Raw genomic sequence first — 24,042 nt, 5'->3', positions numbered from 1 at the left:
CAGAACTGTGACACAAAGCTGATATATCACCTCATAAAGTTATGATAAACAACTCCTGAGACAAATGTGTGTCTCTTCAGCTGCTAGATGCTCCACTGTGTTCACCAGCTATAGTCTCCAACTGTGTCCGTCTGCTGTTTGCTGCTGAGCAGGTAGTGAACAGTGGATGTATCGCAGCTGTTTCACTGAAAACAGCTGTTCCAAATCAATGAGCTGAAAAAGGCTCAATGTGCTGAGGTGCACTGCAGGGTTGGTGATAGTTCTCTGTGGGTTTGTCACTACAAGTGACGCTTATTATTACACCGTCACTTGATCGATTGTTCGTATAAAAATAATGATACGTGGAGCTTTAAAAGTAATGTCATGTATACATTGGTAAATGGTCTAAAACACGCATCAACACTGGAATGGTCCTTCAACAAATTCCTTATTTAAAGTCACCGTCAAGACATCCAAACTTTGCTCGTCACTAAATAAGCAAATAGCACATTTAAGTAGTTTAATCAAAGGGGATAGATAACACTCACACAAAATTGAGAAAAAAAATATGCAATTTTTTTTGGAGATTTTCTGAAGTGATATAAAACATTTTATACACAAAGGAGAGAAACAAATTAGATACGTGAAATCAACTTTCTTTCTCCCTAACACCTTCTGTTCACACAGGCTACATCAGACTTTTACTACTTGTTTAATCCATGCTAGTTTCACATCTACACATACAAATGGAAAGAGCAGTAGAAAGGGGGTTGTGTTTTCATTTTGTCCAACTTCAGTCTTCACTTTCATCCACATCCTGTCAGAACGAGTCTTGGCAGGTTTGATGATCATCAAAATTACGATTTAGAAGCTTTATCCTCCCAAACGGACATATCCATCATTCATGTGGAAATCACAACAATGAATTCCCTCATGTTCAAACATAATGCCATCGTGATACAGTATAAACATTGGGATTTAGAAATGTGTTCCTCCTTCGCTCAAGGAGATGAGATCAACAAAGACATGATTTGCTACAGGGACAATCTGAGATATGGCAACGTAGTCTGGCTGATATTTCTTATTTCCGTAAGATCTTTGCAAAACGTCTCTTCGGTTTAATGGCAAGAATTCTGGAAACCTGGCAGAATATTAGCAATGTGTTAGTGAAGAGGTCAATGGAGCTCTATGGGCTACGCTCACTCCTAACATGTCTAGAGCAGTGGATTCAGACTCCTAGTTTGGTTCAATAGGCGAGGTGAGAACAATGCCATTCCCCAAGAAGAAGAGTTACAGTGATGCCCACAAAATGCTGGTTCTGAGCCATCTCTAGAAAACATGATCCCAACCAACAGGACATGACTTTAAAAAATGCAAGGGTGGATAGGAGGAGGTAGATGTTGACATCTGGAATTTGGAGTTCCTGGTGAGGGTTTGCAGACAAACATCTGTGACGCATGGCGTCTCCAGGTGTGAGTGAGAGTGGTGTGGAAATGGTCGGCAAACGCTGCTTTGTTTCATGTAACGTATCGTAACAACAGCTTGTATGTCCGCCGTCCGCGGTCTTCCTGTTTTCCTTTTTGAATGACGAATACCAACTACCGCCGCCCGCTGGTGTGGAGAGTTATTTCCTCTCACGCAGGCGCCGAACGTACAGTACGTCAGGTCATGTGGGGGGAAAAGTATTTAGAAGGGCTTGGGTAAAAAAAAGAAATTTAGACATATCTTGACGCCAACCCAAATTTGAATGTTTGGATTTTGATACACCACTGGGAAGCTACAGAATGATATGAAAACCTAAAAAGAAAAAAAATTTACCCGCCCTTAAGTCCATAAAGCAAGTTCACGTTGTCATTCACATAATACCTATGTCATCAAGGTTTAATGTGCTGACAACTGTGCTGTTAGTGGTGCTACAATAGATTGAATGACACCGTTTTCACCTTGCCAAACAAAGCAAACTACTCCAAACACTGCAGCCTTCAACTGAACTGCTCCAAACATGCTTTCTAAGAACACCTGTCCTTTAAAGCTAGGGTTGGTAATCTTAAGAATCTGGCGATAGCACGCTAGATTTTAAAAATTATCTAACCGAAACACCCAGCCCAGTGTTGCCAACTCTTTTCCAATGACATCAAGCAGCATTAGCTCCAAAAGTCCCTAAATGTAGAGAGAAAGTCGCCAACTCAGCAACACTGAGTCCATCCTTTCAGGCCTCCCTGCAAAGCCACTCCCCCAAAGTGATCATTATGAACGAGAACATGGCTATTGTTGGTACTCACAGCTGTCCAGCTAGCAGTTTGTGGAATACTTTGGTGACGCACAACGAGTGCACGAAAGCCGGTAGTGTAGACAGGCAGTCCACCCAATCAATGAAATTATTAGACGGGCTTATTACGGACCTGTGACAGCCACACATACCGTTTTTTGTTTTTTTTAAAGAGAATTTCAACAAATATAACAAATGTTTTTTTGAAGATTACCAACTCTAGCTTTAAATGTGATCGATAGCTTACAATGGCCAAGTGTTGACATTTGGGCAGCCACGAGTTTATAATGGCCACGATATTCTGACACATAAGAATTACAGTTATATAACCCCTGACGTTCATAAACAGCAGAATATTACAATCTGATTAAGAAAACATGGTAAAAAAGCTCTACATGTTTTTAGTGTATATAAAGGATCTGAAATGCCAAGCCTGAGGGACACCGGTCAGAAACACAGTCTGGAAAAGTAATAAAGTTTCATATGGAAAGATCATCTACGCTAGTGTTCCTCTCAGTGGATTAAAGGAAACAGTTAACAAATACTGGTAAGGACTAATGCATTTTCCTTTACATTTAAAATGATATATTAACAAAGTGTTATAATACAGAGATAATGCATTTATAGACAGTTAGGCCAGTGCTGGGAACAGTCCGGTTCCTCTCCCTGGGGAGGAGGGGGGGGGGGGGGGTCTCAACTCATTGCTGAGCCTTACATTGGCTGGTTAGGAAGAGGGTGGGGTGAGCAGGTGGAGACAGGAAGAGCTGCAAGGCCACCACCCCATGGGTCATGCTGCTGCTGCCATGGTAACCCTGATATGGTGCAGCATAGAGGATCTGAAATAGAGAGAGAGAGAGAGAGAGAGAGAGAGAGAGAGAGAGAGAGAGAGAGAGAGAGAGAGAGAGAGAGAGAGAGAGAGAGAGAGAGAGAGAGAGAGAGAGAGAGAGAGAGAGAGAGAGAGAGAGAGAGAGAGAGAGAGAGAGAGAGAGAGAGAGAGAGAGAGAGAGAGAGAGAGAGAGAGAGAGAGAGAGAGTCTGTGTGATGAGGGTTTTCATCCCAAAATAAAACAACGAATGAAGATATTGTCTGTGCCTTATTTAGAGGCTTTTCAAAGTGCTGGCCGACAGAACGACACAAAGCACAGTGATCAAGAAGGACGTCTCTATTTTCAGTTTTGTTGAGAGGAAGAAAGCAGAGGTGAAAGATAGTCAGCATACACCGATCAGCCATAACATTATGACCACTGACAGGTGATGTGAATAACATTGATTATCTCGTTACGATGGCACCTGGCAGTGGGTTGGATATATCAGACAGCAAGTGAACATTTTGAACTTTGTGTTGGGAAGCAGAAAAGATGGTCAAGTGTAAGGATGTGAGCGACGTTGACAAAGGCCAAATTGTGATGACTAGACGACTGGGTCAGAGCATCTCCAAAACTGCAGCTCTTGTGGGATGTTCCCGGTCTGCAGTGGTCAGGACCTACCAAAAGTGGTCCAAGGAAGGAAAACCGGGCAACAGGGTCGGACCCGAGGCTCATTGATGCACGTGGGGAGCGAAGGCTGGCCCGTGTTGTCCGATCCAATAGAAGAGCTACTGGAGCTCAAATTGCTGAAAAAGTTAATGCTGGTTCCGATAGAAAGGTGTCAGAACACACAGTGCATCGCAGTTTGTTGTGTATGGGGCAGCGTAGCCGCAGACCGGTCAGGTTTGAATTTCAATATTTACATTTTAATTTCCTTGAATTGAGTTGTGCATGTAAACTAATAAGAAGCTAACAGTTTTTGACTGTGCTCTAATGACATAGCATGCCGTTTATGTCTCAATTTAGAGATTAAAACTTATTAGAAGTGACGGAAACGGATGGACATGATCGGTAAATAAACGCTGTGTTAGAAAGTATTGGAACTTTGTATGTCTAAACATTACATGTCAATTAGCAGACACTTTCTACAACACATTGTTTATGACAAGACTCATTCGACTGAGGAGTACCTTACCATGATGTTGGCTCATTGCGTTGCTCATTCTCTTCCTGAGTGTTTGCTCTTCTGGGCTGACGATCTTCCTCTGGACACAGACAAAAAAACATGTCAACATAGCTACAGTGTATGTGTGTCTCCCATAAATACGTCATGTTTATTGAGATACATTGAAGATTTTCACAACAGCAGGTAATGCTGTCATATTTTTTGTATTTGTTTTTTTTAATCCGTCATCTGGTAAAAAAAAAAAAGTTACACACAGAAACCTTGCACAGTCCGATGCGTTGTTTTATTATTCTATTCGTTGTGAAAATTCTAAATACAAGACCATGCACGTGCACAGATAGACCTCAAAAAGGGCTTGAGCACCTGTCGTTTCCCCTCCTAGAGAGAAAGTGCACTTTTTCTGGGATTTAAAAAAAAATAATTAAGATAAATTCCTGTATGTGCACATTCTGCCCTGCCGAACAATAAAGCCTATTGATTGAATCATAATATCAGGTCAGGATTCCCGACTCGGGGCGGATTGGTGCTCCCGATCGATGCCCTCCGTCCTCCCTCCCTCGTGGTTTCCTTCGACAGTGGAGAGCACTGTGTGGGCACCGAGCCTTCAGTTGACGAACACACACACGCTAAATTTCACACATACACATGCATAGGCACTTGACAGTCAGCGCGAGTCGATCAGTGTGATGTTTTTGAGACAAACATCATAACGTCACAAGACCGGCAGCTCTGTGTCCCTGTCTCTCTCTGTACTCCAGGATGCTTCGCTGTGAGCTGCACTTTATCGGAGGTGGTGAAGTTAACATCTGTGCGGACGATGGTGAGATTTATGTCTGATCAGAAGTGTTTTCAATTAGTTTCGGTTTTCCACCTTTGACGAAGAGCAGTACAGCCACTTCCCTAAACTTTATTTCATCCAGAGACCAGATTCCCAAACGGGGTTCTGTGTCTGTCAGACGGTTTGAAATGCAAACAGAGCAACGGTAGTTTTTTTTCTTCTAAAAAAACATACTTTCTTCAACTTCATTGCTATATATTTGGTTTCAATGCGTCAAACACAAAAGCAGGTGAGCTCTATGACTACTCTTCTGTGACTTTGGAGGGGGAAATTAGGTAGATTAATTCACTGGTTGACTCACCACAACACCATTGTATTCATATAACACTCTTCTATCAATCCAGGCTAAAGTCAATGATCTAACGGGTCATGTTAATAACACAGGCTGCCTACCCTAAAGTAAGGGGGCTCATTTGTGAATGAAGATTGGTGTCTAAAAGGGATCCAGGAGATCCGAAATATTACGACAACAACGGAGGAGTGGCTTGTCACTAAAATGAGAATAGCTGGTCCACTTTGCAGGTGGTCAGGAAGACACGGGAACTTGGCTTAGGTCTTGAGGAGTTGTAGCATTTATTCACCGACAAATAGCCTCAAGTGTATGCACACTGCACTGCTATGTCCACAGCTATAACATTACTGCCGATTTCATAGTCACCGTCACACACACGCTCTCTCTCGACCACACGCTTGCTAACATTATGCAAGCGTGTGCAAGCCGGGCTTGCAAGAAACTAGCAGAAACTCTGCCATGCTAGGTTTCCTTTTGTATCGAGCAGCAAAAAAAGTCGTAGAATGACGTGTTTTGAGTTCATTTGCAGACATCGCACATCCTGTTATTACGCACATTGCAATGTCAATGCTTAAACAATATATTGTGTATAGTCACTGTCACTTCAAATGCTGGTGACGGATGCAGGAAAAACCACAGATTTTGGGGCTGCAAACTCAATATAGCACGCACTGAGGAATTTATTGCTTCAGTCGACTACACTGATTGGACATCAACATAAAAAGTGGCGAATTTTCCCTTCAAGTGATTCCAGTTTTAATTTTGTAACTTAAAATTTGACCAAAGCTCAGTGGTGAGCTCGGTCTGGATGATGGAAATGTCCTGAACGTCTGAGGGAACATTTGGACCCTGAAGCTAGACCCAGTTAGGAAGCACTGCTCTGTAACATAGTGGCAAAAGCAAAAAATGTTTTACATTGTGTGTGCGACATGCATTTCTTACCACAAGAGTTTCCCTCTACGTCGTCGAGGAGATTGGCTGTAGAGTTGGCTGTGCCCAATCTGGAAAGGAGCTTAGTTAAGAACACCATAAGTCCAGCCTTGCAAGCCACAGAAACAATTATGGAAGCTGATCCATGGCTGATGATGTATGTGAGCAGCAGAACACCTGAACACTAGTGCTGTTGATGGGAGTATGGAAGTGCTTTGTGTAGATAATGTAAGATTTGGTGGGTTAAATGTATTCCCAATGATTTTGCTTTCCTCCATATGGATTTCACTTGTTCCACCAGCAGTGAAGAAACAAACAGCACTAAGACAAAACAAAATATGCAGGTCATGTCTCTGGTTGTTGCACACATGGAGGTAAATAAATAAGATTTGGCTACTTTATTGCCTTACAACAACAAAAAAGTTACCCAGATAACGTGAGCAAGGTTAAGCAAAGGATACGAATGGTGCTTCAGGAGCATCTTCCTTTTTGACTTTCTCCGCTTTGTCTTTTCCGAGAACGTTCTGGCAATTTCAAACAGCTTCTTTCTTGTTGCTGAAAGAGAGAAAACATCCCGAGGTCATTAACTACAATTGACAATGACCTTAAAAGGATAGTGCAATTATTTGTGAAATATGAGTAGTATTGTAAATCAGGTGACTTACATTTGCCCATGTGTTTGAGTTTGTCTCTGAACAGGGCTTCATCTGAGACCGACTCCATTGAAGCGGAGGAGTACTGTTCTCCTGCACACAGACACAGCAACGCTACCCAACTGTACACTCGTATGTACTGGCACACAAACATTTGTATTTATAGTATATTATCCGGAACACAAATCCTTTACACAACCAACAAATATCACAGTGAATGCATATACACACACACACACCAGTATTAAGTAGAATTCAATGACACAGTTTGCAAATAGCTTAGCAGAGAAAGCTTGATGAGTGATATCTACCTGTGGAATTCTCCATACTAGCTGAATGATTGGACTTTGATTTCTTTGATTCATACTTCAAGCGATCTAAAAACAGAGAGCAGATGTTATGACCACTGATGTGAGGAATCAAGATGTGATGAACTCTGGTATAATGGTTTAAATGCCCAGACTTCTAAACCTCCATTCATGTTGACCAGTGTCTGATGAGAGAGGGAAATACTTTTTGAGCTGCGCAATGTTGCATCGTAACAGCCAGTCTTTGTCTCATCTAGCTCGTCTCAGCAAGGCCTAAATGTCAGAAACATTTGAATGGTAGGATTTCCACCATTGATACAAACATTTCACTGTCTTTCTAGTGGAAAATAAAATTAGTTACTGGCCAAATATTTTGTTGTTCATCCTGTTCAAGTTATTAGAGACTCTAAAAGATGACAATTAGTGACAATTCGTCTGAGTTCTGAGACGAAAGTTACACATCGACTCTGAGAATAAAGTCAAAGTTTTACTTTCGTCTCAGAACTCAGAGCCACATAGAGCTTGAGTTTTTAACCCCAGAAATATGAAATCATATAGGTATATATAAACAGACAAATAGTAAATAATAAGTAAATCATGAGATTAAAGAACTCAGAAGTTCATCCTTTATAAAACGCCTGAAAATCTGTGTGGTTCAGGCACAACTGGACCTTTAAATATACCCAATAAAACAATGGAAGCAAGGGCCTTGATCATAAGCTGAGGGATGTGAGACTATGACAAATGGAGACACATGGAATTCATTTTTGTCCAAATAAAGAAGATCAAAGAAATGCACGATAAAAAAAAATAAAAACCAGCAACCCAAAACTATTAACACTGCTTCAACGTGACAGAGCTAAAATGTTGGATGCCGGCTAGGCGTTTACAGAGACTTCCAGTTTTTAACTGGACCACAGCAAAGCGGGGCCAGCTATAGACCAGTATTTCACAAACTACTTTTTTTTCTTTCTGGGGACCCACAAAATGACAAACCACTGCACCACTAGTGTTAGTAGCTTTGGGTCGCTGATATTGCCGTGTGGTTTGTAATCATACATTTAAGTTTCATTACTTGGACAAAAATAATTCCAAAGAGACAAGCATAGGACTTGAGCATCGAGGCAAATTATGGCAATAACGGCAGAAAAAAACAAAAAAACAAAGGCTTTTAAAAGATGCCCTGCGGAGTTTTCTTGTAAACAAACAAAAGTTATGTTTACATTCAGTGTCACTAACCAAAACCCATGGTGTGCATCCTTGAGCTTTTATATTTTAAATCCAGCAATGTTAAACACATTTACAAGCTTGCAGCCTTCTTCTTCCTGCATTTGCTGGCACATTGAATAGTGTGAAACCATTGGTAGAAGCGTGTACTGTGTCACCGAAGTGCAAGCATGTGTCCTCGTACGCATACACGAGACAAACTGGGGCACCCACTCATAGGAAAAACAGCTCCACAGCCCCACTAGAGGTCATAAACTCCACAGGGAACCTTTCATGACAACGGCTTAAGGACTATCTCAAAAGATATCTGTTCAGTATCTCACAACCTCAAATGTGAACGTCTTTACATTCTATGCATTTTTATCAGTCACTAATATCCTGTGTATATTATACCACTATACTATACTATACAATAATACACTCATACTGACATTATGAGCAGAATTTCTCTGTGTGTAATGGGATGAATGTACACAGTCGTACCTCTCTCTAAGGCGATGAGGAACTCGCGGTTGCGCTGCAGCTCTTTCATAAACTCCTCGTTCTGCAGGAACAGGGCGATGCGCTCGTCTTCCAGATACTGCTTCAGTTTCTTGTCTTGCTCTGTAGCTCCTGCTGTCAAACCTGGACATCCGGCGGTCCCTGCAGCTCCGGACTGAGAACCAGACGGGGCTGTCCATTGGGTTATTGAAGAAACTGAGGAAGAGGATGACGGTGAAGGCTGGGATAGACTGCTCTGAGAGCTCTGCTGAGGAAAAAACAAGAGAGGTTATTGGTTAGGACTACTCATGCTATTAGTAATTTACAGGGCTTGTTAAACGTAGTTAGCCTAGATCGGCATTCAGACTGGAGGCGAGGCAAACAGCTAGCCTGGCTCTGTCCAAAGTTTAAAAAATACACACACAGCACCTCTAAAGCTCACTAATTAACACATATACTAGACGTATACCAATCCCTGAGCTCACGACAGAATCATATCTGGAAACTAGGGCTGTCAATCGATTCAAATATTTAATTGCATTAATCGCATGATTGTAGTGGACGAATACAGTATGCTTGCTTTATGCAAATGTATGTGTATATTTATTATTGGAAATCAATTAACAACACAAAACAATGACAAATATTGTCCAGAAACCCTCACAGGTACTGCATTTAGCATAAACAATATGCTCAAATCATAACATGGCAAACTGCAGCCCAACAGGCAACAACAGCTGTCAGTGTGTCAGTGTGCTGACTTGACTATGACTTGCCCCAAACTGCATGTGATTATCATAAAGTGGGAAGTCTGTAAAGGGGAGACTCGTGGGTACCCACAGAACCCATTTTCATTCACATATCTTGACGTCAGAGGTCAAGGGACCCCTTTGAAAATGGCCATGCCAGTTTTTTCCTTCGCCAAAATTTAGTGTTAGCTGTTATTTAGCCTCCTTCACGCCAAGCTAGTATGACACTGTTGGTACCGATGGATTCCTTAGGTTTTCTAATTTCATATGATGCCAGTATCTTCACTCTAGCTTTGAAACGGAGCCCTCTACAACCTAAAAATCGCAAGTTGCGTTAATTCGTTAAAGAAATTAGTGTCGTTAAAGCAAATTTGCGTTAACGCGTTATTATCGCGTTACCTTTGACAGCCCTACTGGAAACCAAATATGCCGTGACGTTGGGAGGATGGATAAACTATAGTTCCAGTACGTAGCTGCCCTAAAACCCACAGATTGTCATTTTAACGTGTCTGTCTGTGAATGGATTTAACAAAGAAGATAAAACTATTTAATTCAATTATTCAGTTTTAGGGGTGTTTTGGAAGTATATTTCGAATTTTGGATGGAGACAGGCTAGCCGTTTCTCTCTGTCTGCAGTTTTTATGCTGGATTAATCAAAGAAACTGCCGGCTTCAGCTCCATACTTTTGGATTTGAATATAGTATAGTAGAACTACTCCAGGCACGCATTGTTTTCCTTATTTCTGTTGTTAGAAAACTCTTGAAACTTGCTTGAGTTGTGTTATCACTTACAGTGAACATTTTGTCTGCACTCATTTTGTCAAAGGTACATTATTGTTGGTTAATGCAGTTCAGGTAATGCACCTCAGACCTCTCAAATCAATCTGCACTCAAACTGCATTACCATAATGTAACACTGATAAATATTAATTTAGACTTGATGTTTAGACTACACAACTCAAGCATGTTTCTTACTGATTTCCCTACTGTATGGAAATTAATGGAAACTGGAATGACTGGGGGGAAAAAAAGCATACAAAAAAATTTATCAACTCAACTCAAAAATGGTTGGTAAAAATGTGAAAAAAATTATTAACAAATATAAAAAATAAAAGCCCAAATTTAGCGGCCTCTGGCACATTTTAAAACCACTATTCCATCATATACACAGACCTCAATTATTGCATATTTTAATGAGTTTGCCTGCCTGTAAACATATAGTCAATTACTGTAAAGGAGAATTAGGCTTCCAGTACATTTTAACCCAGTCTGTAAATAGCTATTCATATTTAAATTTATTTTGACTGATCAGAATGTTTGTAATTAAGAATCATTAGATTTTTTTTTTTTAATCTATTGACACCTTCACTATAAGGTATATGAAGACATGCCACAATGATGGTTTATGTAATGTTTTACCAGAAACATAAATGCTCTCTTATTCAACGATCTAGCCTATTTATTGGTTTTAAATTGAATTATTTATAAAATAAACCTATGCCAAAAATAATTAAAACAAAACATGTTTTGACTCAAATCATGTGAATCTACTGAATCAACTCAACTTCTAAAAGCACAACGTCAATAAGATCATTCATTAATTTGTTCATTCATTAAGCCCATAAACGTCTGTGTGGCGTATATGAAAAATCAGCTGAGCGCACTCACACACCCATTCATAGAACATGTGGTGGCGGGACTGATACAGACAGACAGGACATTCTTCTCTCATCATCACGCTCGCATTGTTTTGAAGCAGAGGCCAGTGGTCGAAAATGTTCGGTGATCTCGCCACTCGCATTCACACTAAGTCACCCAAATTGACGTGAAAAAAAGCAGCATTACATTTTCATTTTGAAAATGAAAATGTAATGTACATTTTGACAAAGAACAAAGAAACCAAATGCACCAATTTAACAACCGTATGCTGAAATTTTTTTTTTTTACCTTTATACTGTCCAACTGCTGTGGCAGGATGCGCAGAAAATCATCGGGGAGATTTCCAAGCAAAGGAGGGTTCCAGTTCCGGTAGCTTCTGACCTGCTGGTGACCTGGAGGTGGCTGGGCTTCAAATCTACGAGAGCCAATGGAGTAACAGGACACATTAGTAACTCTACCAACTGCATTAAGTACATTATCAACTAGCTATCTCAAACTACTATAAATTATTTACATCCTTTAAATTGCCCACTCACAAAAATCACATGGGATGGCCCAGAGAGAGGAAACATCTATTCGATTCCCATATTTCATTAACAGAAAAGTTCAGGATATTATGAATGAGGAAATGCCTGATGAGACACTTACAGGAACAATGTCTTTAAAATAAAACTGTCTGATTGATTATATTCTAAGAATAATCAGACCATTAGTTTATTAATTTCTGTTATAATATGTTCAATGAGTGAGCATAGAATGAACTGCCATGTGTTGTCTATCCTCTATTTTAGCAACACAAGCTGCTTGGCTCTACGGATGGCAATGTCAATCACTCGCTTAAATATCTGAGTATCTATTGGATGAATTTCCATGAAGCTGTGTGTGTGGTCTGCAGAGGATGGATCCTAATGACTTGGATGATTTCACATTTTGAGTGAACTATCTCAACAGCTATTGGATGCATTGCCACGACATTTGGCACAGATGTCAAAGGATGAATCCTATCTGCTTAAAGGATTGGCACAGAAATTTGGTACAGCCATGGTTCCCATTTGATGCAACCAATGAATTGTTCCCCTCACTTTTAATCTAGCATCATTATCGTGTCAAAAGGTCACTTTGTTCCAAAGAGCAGAATTTTTACGTGTAAGAAGTTACAAACAGTCCCTTTAATTTGTTAAAGGAAAAACCCAAAGAGAACAAAACGCTTTTAAAGTTGCTCTTAAAAGACCTCAGCGTCTTCTATGCAAGAGTCCAGTTCCTCTTCCTTACCTTGGCGGTGGTGTTGGTGGGGCTTCTGGGTATTTCCTATCATAAATGTGCATGTCATATGCTGGCGGAGAGTAGACTGGAGGCGGTTCCTCATCTGAACTGTCAGGTTCCAGTGTTCGCTCCAGAATCTACAAAGAAACAGACAAGCCTTGTTTCATTAACCTGCCTTACTTACCATCATGGACTTGCAATTTTGATTCCAATTAGAAATCGTTACAAGGTTTAGGCCATATTGAAATCTAACATGCTGAATTTAGACCTCCCTGTAATCTTATTCATTTTGATATAAAGCCTAAAATGTTACAGTTCTGCAGCGCTCCATTCAAGAGTAGCATCCTTCCTTCCATCAGTCATTGAATTTAGATGTATGAACAGTTGATTAACATGATGTTAACGTGTCTGACTACAATGGAAACTGAGACAGAGACAGCCTCTATATATCTAAAGAAGTGTGTTTCCACTGCTGAACATTTGATTATTTGTTAAATTCAGACACACTCATGCTGAAAAGACAAACTCCTCTCAGCCTTACAACACACAAACACAAAAATCAGGAAGCGTACATGCCTTGAGTGGACAGAAAGGCCATTAGGAAACACATTATAAATGAATGCTCAGGTTGGGATCAAATTCAATCTTCAAATTAAAAAATCAATTAGTTCTTGGGTCAGTATCAACTCTAGCAGGTCATGAATCCCTGGGTCAATGCCCTGTGACTGAATAGAGCCAGCAGACTACGTAGTTATGTGTCCAAGGTAATGAACGACATTGCGCATGTTACACAATACCAGGAGAACAGGAAGAACTCTAAACATAACACCAGCCTTGTCCTAATCTGCAGAAAATTGCAAAGGGGGTTTTCCATTAGCTCATTGCATAGTACACAAACTTCTCGTGTACAAGTGATTGGGCGGCAATCAAAATAGCAAATTGTTCAATTTGTGGTTGTGGTTTACATTTGTTTGTTCAGAAAAGCTTTTGTAAAAGAGATGACAATAAATACTCCACCGTCAAAAGGGTTATTTATACCCAAGGTTGTTTGGGTCGGTAATTGCATGCTATGACCTCAACAGAGTTTCATGTCCATGAAGTTACATAAAGTTTTAAGACAAGGAATGTCACCAAAGTAGTCGGTCACGTGTATTTTTAAATCTTTTCTCCATCATCTCGAAATATTTCTGTCACACAGACCCTGCTGGTGATCAGTGAAATAAAAGTGGAGGATTTGGATTCTATTATCAACATTAACAGCCCACCAGGCTAGGCCTGCATTAGATTCCCCAGTTGTGTCAGTGCTCTTGGATCCTTTCCACTGACCTCTGGTGGGATGCTGTCATCAGAGTCTGAGCTGTCATCTGAGCCCTGTCCGTCAATGCTCATCTGGAGCAGCTGGTCGATAGTGGCGTCCACCGCTCCATTGTTGGAGCGCAGCACGCACTCGATTACCTCGTAGTCCATAGAGGGGAACATGGTCTTAAAGTCCTCCATGGCCTGGTTGAACTCCAGGCGTCGGACCTGCCGGTTGGGCCTGCTGTTGTTGAGCTGCCCCTGCCCACTGCCGCCGCCCCCGCCGCCACTTCCACTGCTTCCAGAGCCTCCATTGCTGCTGCTGCGCTTGAACAGGCTCGTCATCCTCAGGGCTCTGGCTGCCTCGAGTGCTGCCAACCTACTGATAGGATGGCTCTTCTTTTCTGTCAACAACACAAGCACTTTGGCCCCTTCAGTCTCACTTGCTTTCCACGTTTCCCCCCCCCCGCTCAGTTTCTCATTCTAACACAAACATGGCAGTCTTTTGATGGGAGTTTAGAAAAACTTGAGTTCTCCCACCCCCCCACCCCAATGCTACTCGTTATTCAGCTGCATCCAGCATGGCTGACCGTGCGGGGACTAGAATAGTCAGTTGGTGACAGAAATTAGACGTCCAAGATCCTGTCACCAGGTAGAGATTAGAGTCAAAATCCGCCAGGAAACACACATGGCTCCATCACAGTCATCAGCACCTACAGAGAGAGAGACGACAGGCAGTGTGTTAGTAAGAGCCAGCAACACAAACTTTATATAGTTCTATTATTAATCTATTTATTAAACTACAACATTGCTTCGCGACTGGGACCAAGAGCTCTGCTGATTTTCACTCTACAGTAGTAGTCAATCAAGGGACTTTAGATGCAGTACCACTAATAGCTAATAGATGCTGGATCCAAAGAAATCACCAGCAGCACAGATATCCATTTAAAAAGTGAAGTCAAGCAGTGACAAACAAGGTGCTTGTTGTAAGTGCTTGTTGGACAAATTAAGTTATCATTAGTATTTGGAAAGAGGATGTTTAAACAACTACTTTAGTCACTTTTTGTGCACAACCGAGTACAACATCATGAAGGTCAGGGGAGACTGTCTGAAAGGGCTTGGGTTGAGTTCAGGTTAGGTTAGTGGAAAGGCAAACAATGAGGAAACTTCAACATAACACTGGCCCCAGCAGTGCCCTGCATTCAGAGTAAATGTGAAAGAAAATCTTTATCGGCAACACTTCTTCCACTTGTTGTTTATCCAACTGTTGCTGCGGTGTACGGGGGACTCTTGACAACCGAGTAAAGTCTGGTAAGAATTATCGAGGTCTGCAGCGAGAGGCAAGCTGTAGCTTTCTCTTAATGTATTTGCAATTCCTTCCTCCTCCCTTCCTTCCTGCTTCACTGGGGGTTCATTGTAGCTGGCGGCTGCCCAGTGCCACATGGCAGTGCCAGGCCCCATCCACAGCCTATAAACAGAGCCCCTCTCTTAGCCTCCCATTTACCAAGAGTCTGGCTTTGATGTAAACAACATTGCCGTCCTAATAGCCTTGCCTTCGTGCCACACTGAAGCTGTGGGTGTCTGTGTGTGTGTTTACAAAGAGCAAGAGTGTGATACAGGAATTGAAAGTAGTCACAATACATAACTTGTGTGCAAAGACATGCACATGAGAATAAGGCGCAGGCATACAGTCAGGGTGAAATTACATTTAGGTCATTTATAAAAATGACTTGAAATGGAATTAGACCCAACTCTAAAAGGCACCGGTCGAGGGGGGTGGGGGGGGGCCTGACCAGAGATCTTGTTACAGCTTTTGGATCTGATCAATCACATGTTTCCACAGCAAAACTGCAACTCCTAATGCCCACCAAATGTTGCTGCATCATGTTACAGCTGAACCCCGGTTGCAAAGACGTGGCTCTTTTCTCTGCTCCACTGTTTTACAACCCTAATCTGCTTCATACAAGATTGAAACATATTTCATATTAAATAACACATTTGATGTGTTACACACACAGTTGACATGGTTTCTGACATACAGACCGCCAAACTATTTTATTGTCTTGTTACTTTATCTGAACAAGTGATTATTGCTTCATGTGATCAGTGCAAGAGACTGCAGTTGGGAATCATGACAACACAAATCTTGTTTTTGCTACAATTAATAGTACGGGAAGTGGGCTGCTCAATTTTGGCCAGCGACTGCATCAAATGGACAAAATGTTACCAGCAGGTATGGCTGGGCTATATCTATGGTTGAAATAATTATTAAGATATGAGGCTAATACGGATATTTTCAGATATTGGTATCACCATATGGCAAATGTACGCAAATCATAAGTGAAATATCAAAGTGATAAAAGCATCAAACTGTGTTTAGCTGTTATGCGTTAAATGAGTCCACTCATGAGACTAGTTTGAAACCTGGTATGTGGCTGGACCGTGTTTGGTCAATATGCTAAATTGTGGCCAGATTGCGTGAATTCCTGGATATTAAAGGGGACATATTATGCTCATTTTCAGGTTCATACTTGTATTTGGGGTTTCCACTAGAACATGTTTACATGCTTTAATGTATAAAAAAAACATTATTTTTCTAATACTGTCTGAATTATGGATGCTAATTTAGATTTTTTTTTTTTAACCGATATCCGACCCTCGTTAACCGATTATTAACCGTTAACTGACAAGATTGGTGCGTCTCATGCAGCAGTGCGCCAGCTGCAGTGTATGAGCACAACAGACAACTGAGTCCCCAGTTCATCCGTCAGGTGAGCTACTGTAGTAGACACGGTGCTGCGTGTAGTGTCGCAGACAAATGCGGCCACTTTCCTCGTAAAAGTCTCCAACGCACATTTAGTTTAGTTTAGCAGGTTGTCAGCTGTGTGTCTGCCTTAATATTTCTTTAAACCGTTTAACCGATAGCGTTAATCGGTTAAAATGCTTTATGTCGGTTAACGGTTAATTATTAACTATGTACCCCCAACTACGTTGTCACGGGGGTATAAAAACTGACTAGGTCGACTTATTTCACAGTCCGGTTATGAATGACATGGATCAAAGATTTGTGGCTGTGTTATAGTTGTTAAAAATACAGTCATCCTCATAATTATTTCATATCTATATATCACGTCAGGTGCCTGTTAGCAAGAGGAGAACGCTCGCATTTGTGTAAAAGCCTTTAGTGTGCATGCGATACCATGCCACGGCCATGCACTCACAAAGATATCTTCACAACATCATCAAATCAATCTGCACCTAAGAACCATGCTATATTTAGCACACAATCCAGGACTCTCTGTCCCCAGAGACAGAGAGAGACCGAGAGACAGAGAGAGTTGCTTACCAGCAGCAAGCAAACAAAATGTGAGTGTTCTTTCTTTTGACCAGCTACATGAGCAGTGAGCACATGTGCTAATGTCTGAACAGTTAACATCATATCTGACTCACGGCTCAACACTTTAACCTCACATCACTTGACACACAAGTAAGGGATCAAATCAACTTGTCATATGACCTCTGAACTCCCGAGTTTATATTTAGTGTTGATATTGATTTTCATATGCACATTTATCTTATTTCAACGCTTTCTTCCTTGTGTTACTTACCTGAAAGGAGTTTTGTGTACAAAGGTAACTTGTTTGTTGCATGCATGTTTAGTCATTGCTAAGGTGTAAATCTGTCGGTCTCATGAGAACACCAGTATTGGTCTGCCTCACTGCCACCACTGCTCACTGACTTACTGTCTCCCTGCTTTACATATTTCCTTCAGCTGACTGCTGCCTAGCAGATTAGTTGTAATTCTGCAGCAGTGACAATAAAATATGTTTAATTACCTATTTTAATTAACTATTAAAATAATACTTGCGTAGTTTAATTTTACATACAATATAGCATAAATCTAAAAAATGTATTGCTTGCTACTTAAGGATTTCTGTAGTAAACATCTGTGTGGCGTTATGTTAGAAGGAAATAACAAAGCCCTGTCTACATCACTGGAGCGGAGGTGGAACAAGTGAACAGTTCCTGGGAATCAGCATCACAGAGAACCTGTCATGGTCATCACACATCTCCATCCTCCTGGTAAAGAAAAGCTCAGAAACGGCTGTATTTCTCAAGGAAAATTGAGAAGGGCAAAAGTCCCGTGCCAAGTTCTTGTCAACTTTTACAGAGGAGAAATAGAAAGCATCCTGACTGGAAATATTACAGACTGGCATGGGAATGTGCACGGCCCAGGACAGGAGGGCTCTGCAGCGGGTGAATAAAACCACCCAGAGCATCTTTCAGGGTTTTCGCAAGTGTATTTTAAGCACGGTGGCCTGCACTTAACGTTGTTTTTTTTGTTCTTTTAGAAAGAAAAATTAAACAATTTATAACAGAATAAACATTGCTTTATTTTGTCATATACTGTATATATAAATATAAATAGTAAATCAATTTTCTTAATTTCTCCAATACCAACAGCAGAATTTGGTATACCGGTCCGGTCCGGCGTTGTGGCTTAATATCAAACCGGTTTGAAAATGTTTATACCAGCCCAACTCTACTCTTTGAGGCTTTGTATGGCAGGATTTATGACATAGATACAGCACTATAGGTCACACACACAGATGGGAACAGCTGGATTTAGACAGACAAATGCAGAGTCAGACCTCAGCTCCTACAGCTACACATGATGGATATTACAAAAAGGATCATATCCTGCTGCAGGACAGCCAGATGTTCCATGCTCTTACAACAAAGGCTTGAAATGAAGGCTTAAACAATACATTAGTACTTATAAAATTACATTTTAGGAAATGCTTCTATGCAATTTAAATGCATTTGTTACGTTTTCATTCCAATTTCAGTAACATCATAACACAGAGTGAGTGTAGGTATAGGTTATTGGTCTCTTCCTAACTTTTGAAAATAAAGTCAAGCGTCCTTCTACATTAATTAACGGTCTTGAACCACTTTTTCGTTACATTAGGTCGGCCTGTTCAACTGTTTTAGAACAAGCTATTTAAAATAAATCTGTGCTGCAGAGCGAGAGATGTTTCAGAATGTGCCCCTGTGCAAACTATTTTTGAAGATTAATTAACAATGCTTGGTCAGCGACGGCATCATTTCAAATTGAGCATCCATTGACATCAACGATATGGATTTAGGCCTAGTTGCTAAGCTAAACACAACAGCACTGCTGTGGGCACATTTCGGTTATAGGCCAAAGGAAAAAGAAGAGTCCAATAACTTGGTTGGAGGAGGCGATTTGTTGGATCTGCAGGGTGGTGGCGGTCAAAGGCTCTAATAGCACAAATCTAAAAGAGACATTTAAAGATCCATCAGCCCACCAATGCACCAAACTTGGAAAGACAACAATAAAAGACAAGTTCCATCCAGGCAATTGACTATTACGGAAGCTTTCGGCTGAGTGTCTAAGGGCGCTTTCACAAGTCAACATTTAGTCCGCTTTAACTGAACTCTGGTGCGGACCAAAACAACCGGAACGAGACCGCTTGCAAGAGGTAGTCTGCAAAAGTTTGACAAGCAGTATGAATTACCAGGAAAAACAGACATCTCCAAAACTGCCATCCCCAACTTGTCAACAATAGAAAAGAAAGTGAATTTTACTGAGCTCAAATATGACCCCATACATGAGCTTTACAACACATTACCTCACCACTGGCACTGATTGGGCCTCTACAGTCCACGAGTTTAGAAACAAGATATATACGCCAGAGAAGAGAGAACCACACAGCTGATACATCTGCAGAATGCCTTCGGTCTGCTGTGGCAGATTGGGCGTTAGATGAGCAGAAAATATCCTGCATAATAACCACAGATAACAGTTCTATTATTGTGGCTGCAATAAGCAAACTGGGTTGGCCACGGCTAAACTGCTTTGGCCATAATCTCCATTTGGCTGTCACAAATGCCGTAACAAGTGAGAAGAAACACACACACAGCTCGTGTCTTGGGACAGTGTAGGAGTCTGGTCAACTTACTTTTACTTGCATTATTTGCTTATTTATCATTTACACTTCAAATCTGGGCATGAGCAGTGATTTCTCTCAACATGTTTGAAATTGAAAGCATAAATGTGAGCTTATTGTCATCATGAAATCTTTGTATGATGAACAAAAGCCCAAACAAATGTGTTATCTTTCCTGCAGGCTGTCTCTACATGATGGACTGAAGTATGTACTTTAACCCTATGTGGAACACAATTAGACAAGTGAATTGTCCGTATGTCTGCTGATGTACATGTAAAATATTAAGTAGGCATATATATATATAATATTAAGTGTCACTATTACACTATTAGTTTGTTCACCAGAGAGCACTAAAATTGTAAAATGTCTGATCTCTACATATTTAAAATGCACAATTCTTTACTGAACAAATTTAGTAGTAGTAATAATAGTAATAATAGACATTATGAATCTTTTAAATCTCAAATACCAACATTGGTATTAGCCTCAAAAATTCAGTATTGGTCTGGCTCTAAACCACATAGACCCCATCCCTCAAAATGTCTCATAAGAAACACAACACAACCCAACCACTGACCTCACATACTCTATGTCCATGTGATCTGTTTCTAGATGACATATCATTTACACAAGAGGCAACTTGATGATCATACTGTGGATACATACTGCTGTTACACCCAAGTTATAGCTGTGGCCCGTTTTAGGCATTGCAGCTATTTTAACTATATTGCAATTGCAAATGCCTTTATCATAGTCATCTACCATATTTTGATAGCGGTTACCAAAAGGTGCCCCCTTATAGTTAAAACAGGGTCACAGATTTTGAGAGCAGTTACCCCAACAGTGGGACTGTGACATTAACTGGCGGCTACTGCTACCATAACAAATAATCAAAAGTACGATCTAGACCACAATAGAGGCAGTTGCGCGTGGCGAACCTCCTACTACAGTAATGGAGACTCCCCAGTGGCTCGTATAAAAGATAAATCTAATCTCTGCTACACTGCCCACCCAACACGGTATATTTTAAGGGGAGGGGGTATTTTGAGAGGAACAGCTGACGAAATATGGAGTTGATTTTTACCAGGGGCAACTCTAGGATCAGACCTTTAGGGGGGCTCAGCCCCCGATGACAATGTGACATGTGTAGAGTCAATGGGGTGTAGGTTTCGTTTCAACATGGGGGGAAATTATGAGCGTCAATCACTTAATTTCTTGCATTCTGGTGATGTTTTTATGCACCAATTTCTACATCAATTTATGGTGGAGTCTCAGCTTCCCAGTCATAGTCAATTCATGCAATTCCAAGACTGTTTGGAGAGCCCAGTATGCAGAGATATTCAAATAGTTTTTTAGAATAGGCAGAAATAACACATTTATACTGCATGCAAAAAAATATGTTATTTTACCCCAAACTGTATGGATTATCATAAAGTGGGCATGTCTGTAAAAGGGAGACTCGTGGGTACCCATAGAACCCATTTTCATTCACATATCTTGAGGTCAGAAGTCAAGGGACCTGTTTGAAAGTGGACATGCCAGTTTTTCCTTGCCAAAATGTAGCGTAACTTTGGAGCGTTATTTAGCCTCCCTATCTAGCATGACATGATACCAACAGATTCTTTATGTTTTCTGAGATAACAATATCACAACAGCGTTAAGTAAATTAGTAATAGTAAAGTAACGTCGGCGGTCTCAGAGAGTTTGATCATTATTTTTAAGGGGTGTTGAGAAGATATTTAAAGAGAAGAAGAAGAAGATAATGAGGTGTGCTTGAGCACCCCTAAAGAGTCTAAAATCCTCTGGATTTTACTAGAACACTTTGTGTGCCTCATGGATCACATGTGTGCTGAATTAAACAGACCATAGGGGTCATAATGTACTTGTATGTGTCGATATGCAGATTAAAAATATATATATATTTTAATGTGCAATAACGTTACCTTGACTGTTCCACTACATGAAAGCGTTCATGCTCTCCGTGTTCAAGCTCTGTGTTCGTGCTCTCTGTGTTCATGCTCTCTGTGTCTCTGTGTTCATGCTCTCTGTGTCTCTGTGTTCATGCTCTGTGTTCATGCTCTCTGTGTCTCTGTGTTCATGCTCTCTGTGTCTCTGTGTTCATGCTCTCTGTGTCTCTGTGTTCATGCTCTCTGTGTCTCTCTGTGTTCATGCTCTCTGTGTCTCTGTGTTCATGCTCTCTGTGTCTCTCTGTGTTCATGCTCTCTGTGTCTCTGTGTTCATGCTCTGTGTTCATGCTCTGTGTTCATGCTCTCTGTGTCTCTGTGTTCATGCTCTCTGTGTCTCTCTGTGTTCATGCTCTCTGTGTCTCTCTGTGTTCATGCTCTCTGTGTCTCTCTGTGTTCATGCTCTCTGTGTCTCTGTGTTCATGCTCTCTGTGTTCATGCTCTCTGTGTCTCTCTGTGTTCCTGTGTTCATGCTCTCTGTGTCTCTGTGTTCATGCTCTCTGTGTCTCTCTGTGTTCATGCTCTCTGTGTCTCTGTGTTCATGCTCTCTGTGTCTCTGTGTTCATGCTCTCTGTGTTCATGCTCTCTGTGTCTCTGTGTTCATGCTCTCTGTGTCTCTGTGTTCATGCTCTCTGTGTTCATGCTCTCTGTGTTCATGCTCTCTGTGTCTCTGTGTTCATGCTCTCTGTGTCTCTGTGTTCATGCTCTCTGTGTCTCTGTGTTCATGCTCTCTGTGTTCATGCTCTCTGTGTCTCTGTGTTCATGCTCTCTGTGTTCATGCTCTCTGTGTCTCTGTGTTCATGCTCTCTGTGTCTCTCTGTGTTCATGCTCTCTGTGTCTCTCTGTGTTCATGCTCTCTGTGTCTCTCTGTGTTCATGCTCTCTGTGTCTCTGTGTTCATGCTCTCTGTGTTCATGCTCTCTGTGTCTCTGTGTTCATGCTCTCTGTGTTCATGCTCTCTGTGTCTCTGTGTTCATGCTCTCTGTGTCTCTCTGTGTTCATGCTCTCTGTGTCTCTGTGTTCATGCTCTCTGTGTCTCTGTGTCTCCATGCTCTCTGCCTTCATGCTCTGTTAATGGGGAACAAGTCGCTGCTAACTGGCTAACGGTACTACAGTTATGAACCAACATGTCAAATGTTGGTCTAAATATCGAGATCAACATCACTCTTCCTGGGTGAAATTCACTCTTGTAAAAGAGACTCTAACGTTGACTTAATGCTACAGCAGCTATTGTTATCAGCAGTAGTTAAACAATGTGTCGCTAGCTGTTGAAGCTAACTAATCACAGCCAGGCTCCATCAGGTCCTCATAAGGACAGCGGGTTGTCATCTACCGTTAACGGCGCAAGGCCTCGGACCACAGTACCTCTCGGTCTGCAGCATCCAGCCCAGTACAGCTCTCAATATGTCAACGAATTCAACACACCAATGGTCATTTTCAGTGCAAGAAATGCTATTGAAAAACGACACCGTGTTTACAGAGAGGAGTGAGGGTAAAACTGAGGCGACATATTCCCTCGTAAAGCCAGTACACGGTGCTTAAATGTGTGTTATTGTGAAACACGGAGTAATGTTAGCGGTACTCACTGAGGAGGAGACGGTCCAGAGGAGCTCATAACATCCACAGGAGCACAGCTGAGCAGCGGGACGGAGGGTTTTAGCATTATAATGAGAACCAGAAGAGATACTGAACCTCAGAGCTCAACACACCAGCAAATATGCCATTAAATTACACTGGCAACCGGATGTGTCAGGTCAGCCACGGCACACTCTGCCCTTCAAAATAAGAGACATGTTTATGTGCATGCTGTGGATAATATGCTACATTTCGATCAAGATTATAATAATGATATATATAATAATGATATATATAATATGATATATATATATGTATATATATGTATATATATATACATATATATATAATTAATTATAATAATATTATATACACATACATGCTTGTAATATTTATGAATAAATATTACGTATATGTATATGTATATGTTTTTCCCCATGGCAGTGGGGCTCTCCAACAGCCCCTCTGCCCCCCTGTGACTCTCTCCGTCCCACACACACACACACACACACACACTATTGCCCCGCCGACACCGGCTCTCCCCCTCTTTCATACACTCTAAATAACACCCCCTACTGTATCCCTCTCTCTCCCTC

At 41.1% G+C, this 24,042-nt stretch overlaps 1 protein-coding gene across 2 annotated transcripts; it reads right to left on the bottom strand.

Annotated features, from left to right (window-relative positions):
• Positions 1–485: 485 nt before the first annotated feature.
• On the bottom strand, positions 486–23,622 carry cuedc1b (CUE domain containing 1b). Of its 2 annotated transcripts, none has more exons than XM_074640031.1 (11): positions 23,458–23,622; positions 13,964–14,646; positions 12,647–12,774; positions 11,663–11,789; positions 8,971–9,235; positions 7,264–7,329; positions 6,965–7,045; positions 6,761–6,854; positions 6,312–6,370; positions 4,249–4,318; positions 486–3,084 (listed from the first exon to the last, which is right to left on the bottom strand). In XM_074640031.1, coding segments are annotated over exons 2-11 (1,206 nt in total). In that variant the 5' UTR covers positions 14,279–14,646; positions 23,458–23,622; the 3' UTR covers positions 486–3,083. The 2 variants fall into 2 exon arrangements, with proteins under 2 accessions (XP_074496132.1, XP_074496133.1); XM_074640032.1 differs by having other exon boundaries at positions 8,971–9,232; positions 23,458–23,621.
• Positions 23,623–24,042: the final 420 nt, after the last annotated feature.

This window comes from Sebastes fasciatus, chromosome 7 (assembly GCF_043250625.1).
Source record: "Sebastes fasciatus isolate fSebFas1 chromosome 7, fSebFas1.pri, whole genome shotgun sequence".
Lineage (NCBI taxonomy): Eukaryota > Metazoa > Chordata > Actinopteri > Perciformes > Sebastidae > Sebastes > Sebastes fasciatus.
This window is presented reverse-complemented; position numbering and strand designations above follow the sequence as displayed.

What these genes read in the sequence shown, in the direction of transcription:
- cuedc1b (XM_074640031.1), bottom strand. Translation starts at nt 14,278, where the DNA reads ATGACGAGCCTGTTCAAGCGCAGCAGCAGCAATGGAGGCTCTGGAAGC. An exon ending in TAGTATGGAGAATTCCACAG is followed by an intron (nt 7,046 to 7,263) that starts GTAGATATCACT and finishes GTCTGTGTGCAG; the next exon opens with GAGAACAGTACTCCTCCGCT. An exon ending in ATGCTCCTGAAGCACCATTC is followed by an intron (nt 6,371 to 6,760) that starts GTATCCTTTGCT and finishes GCTCCTTTCCAG; the next exon opens with ATTGGGCACAGCCAACTCTA.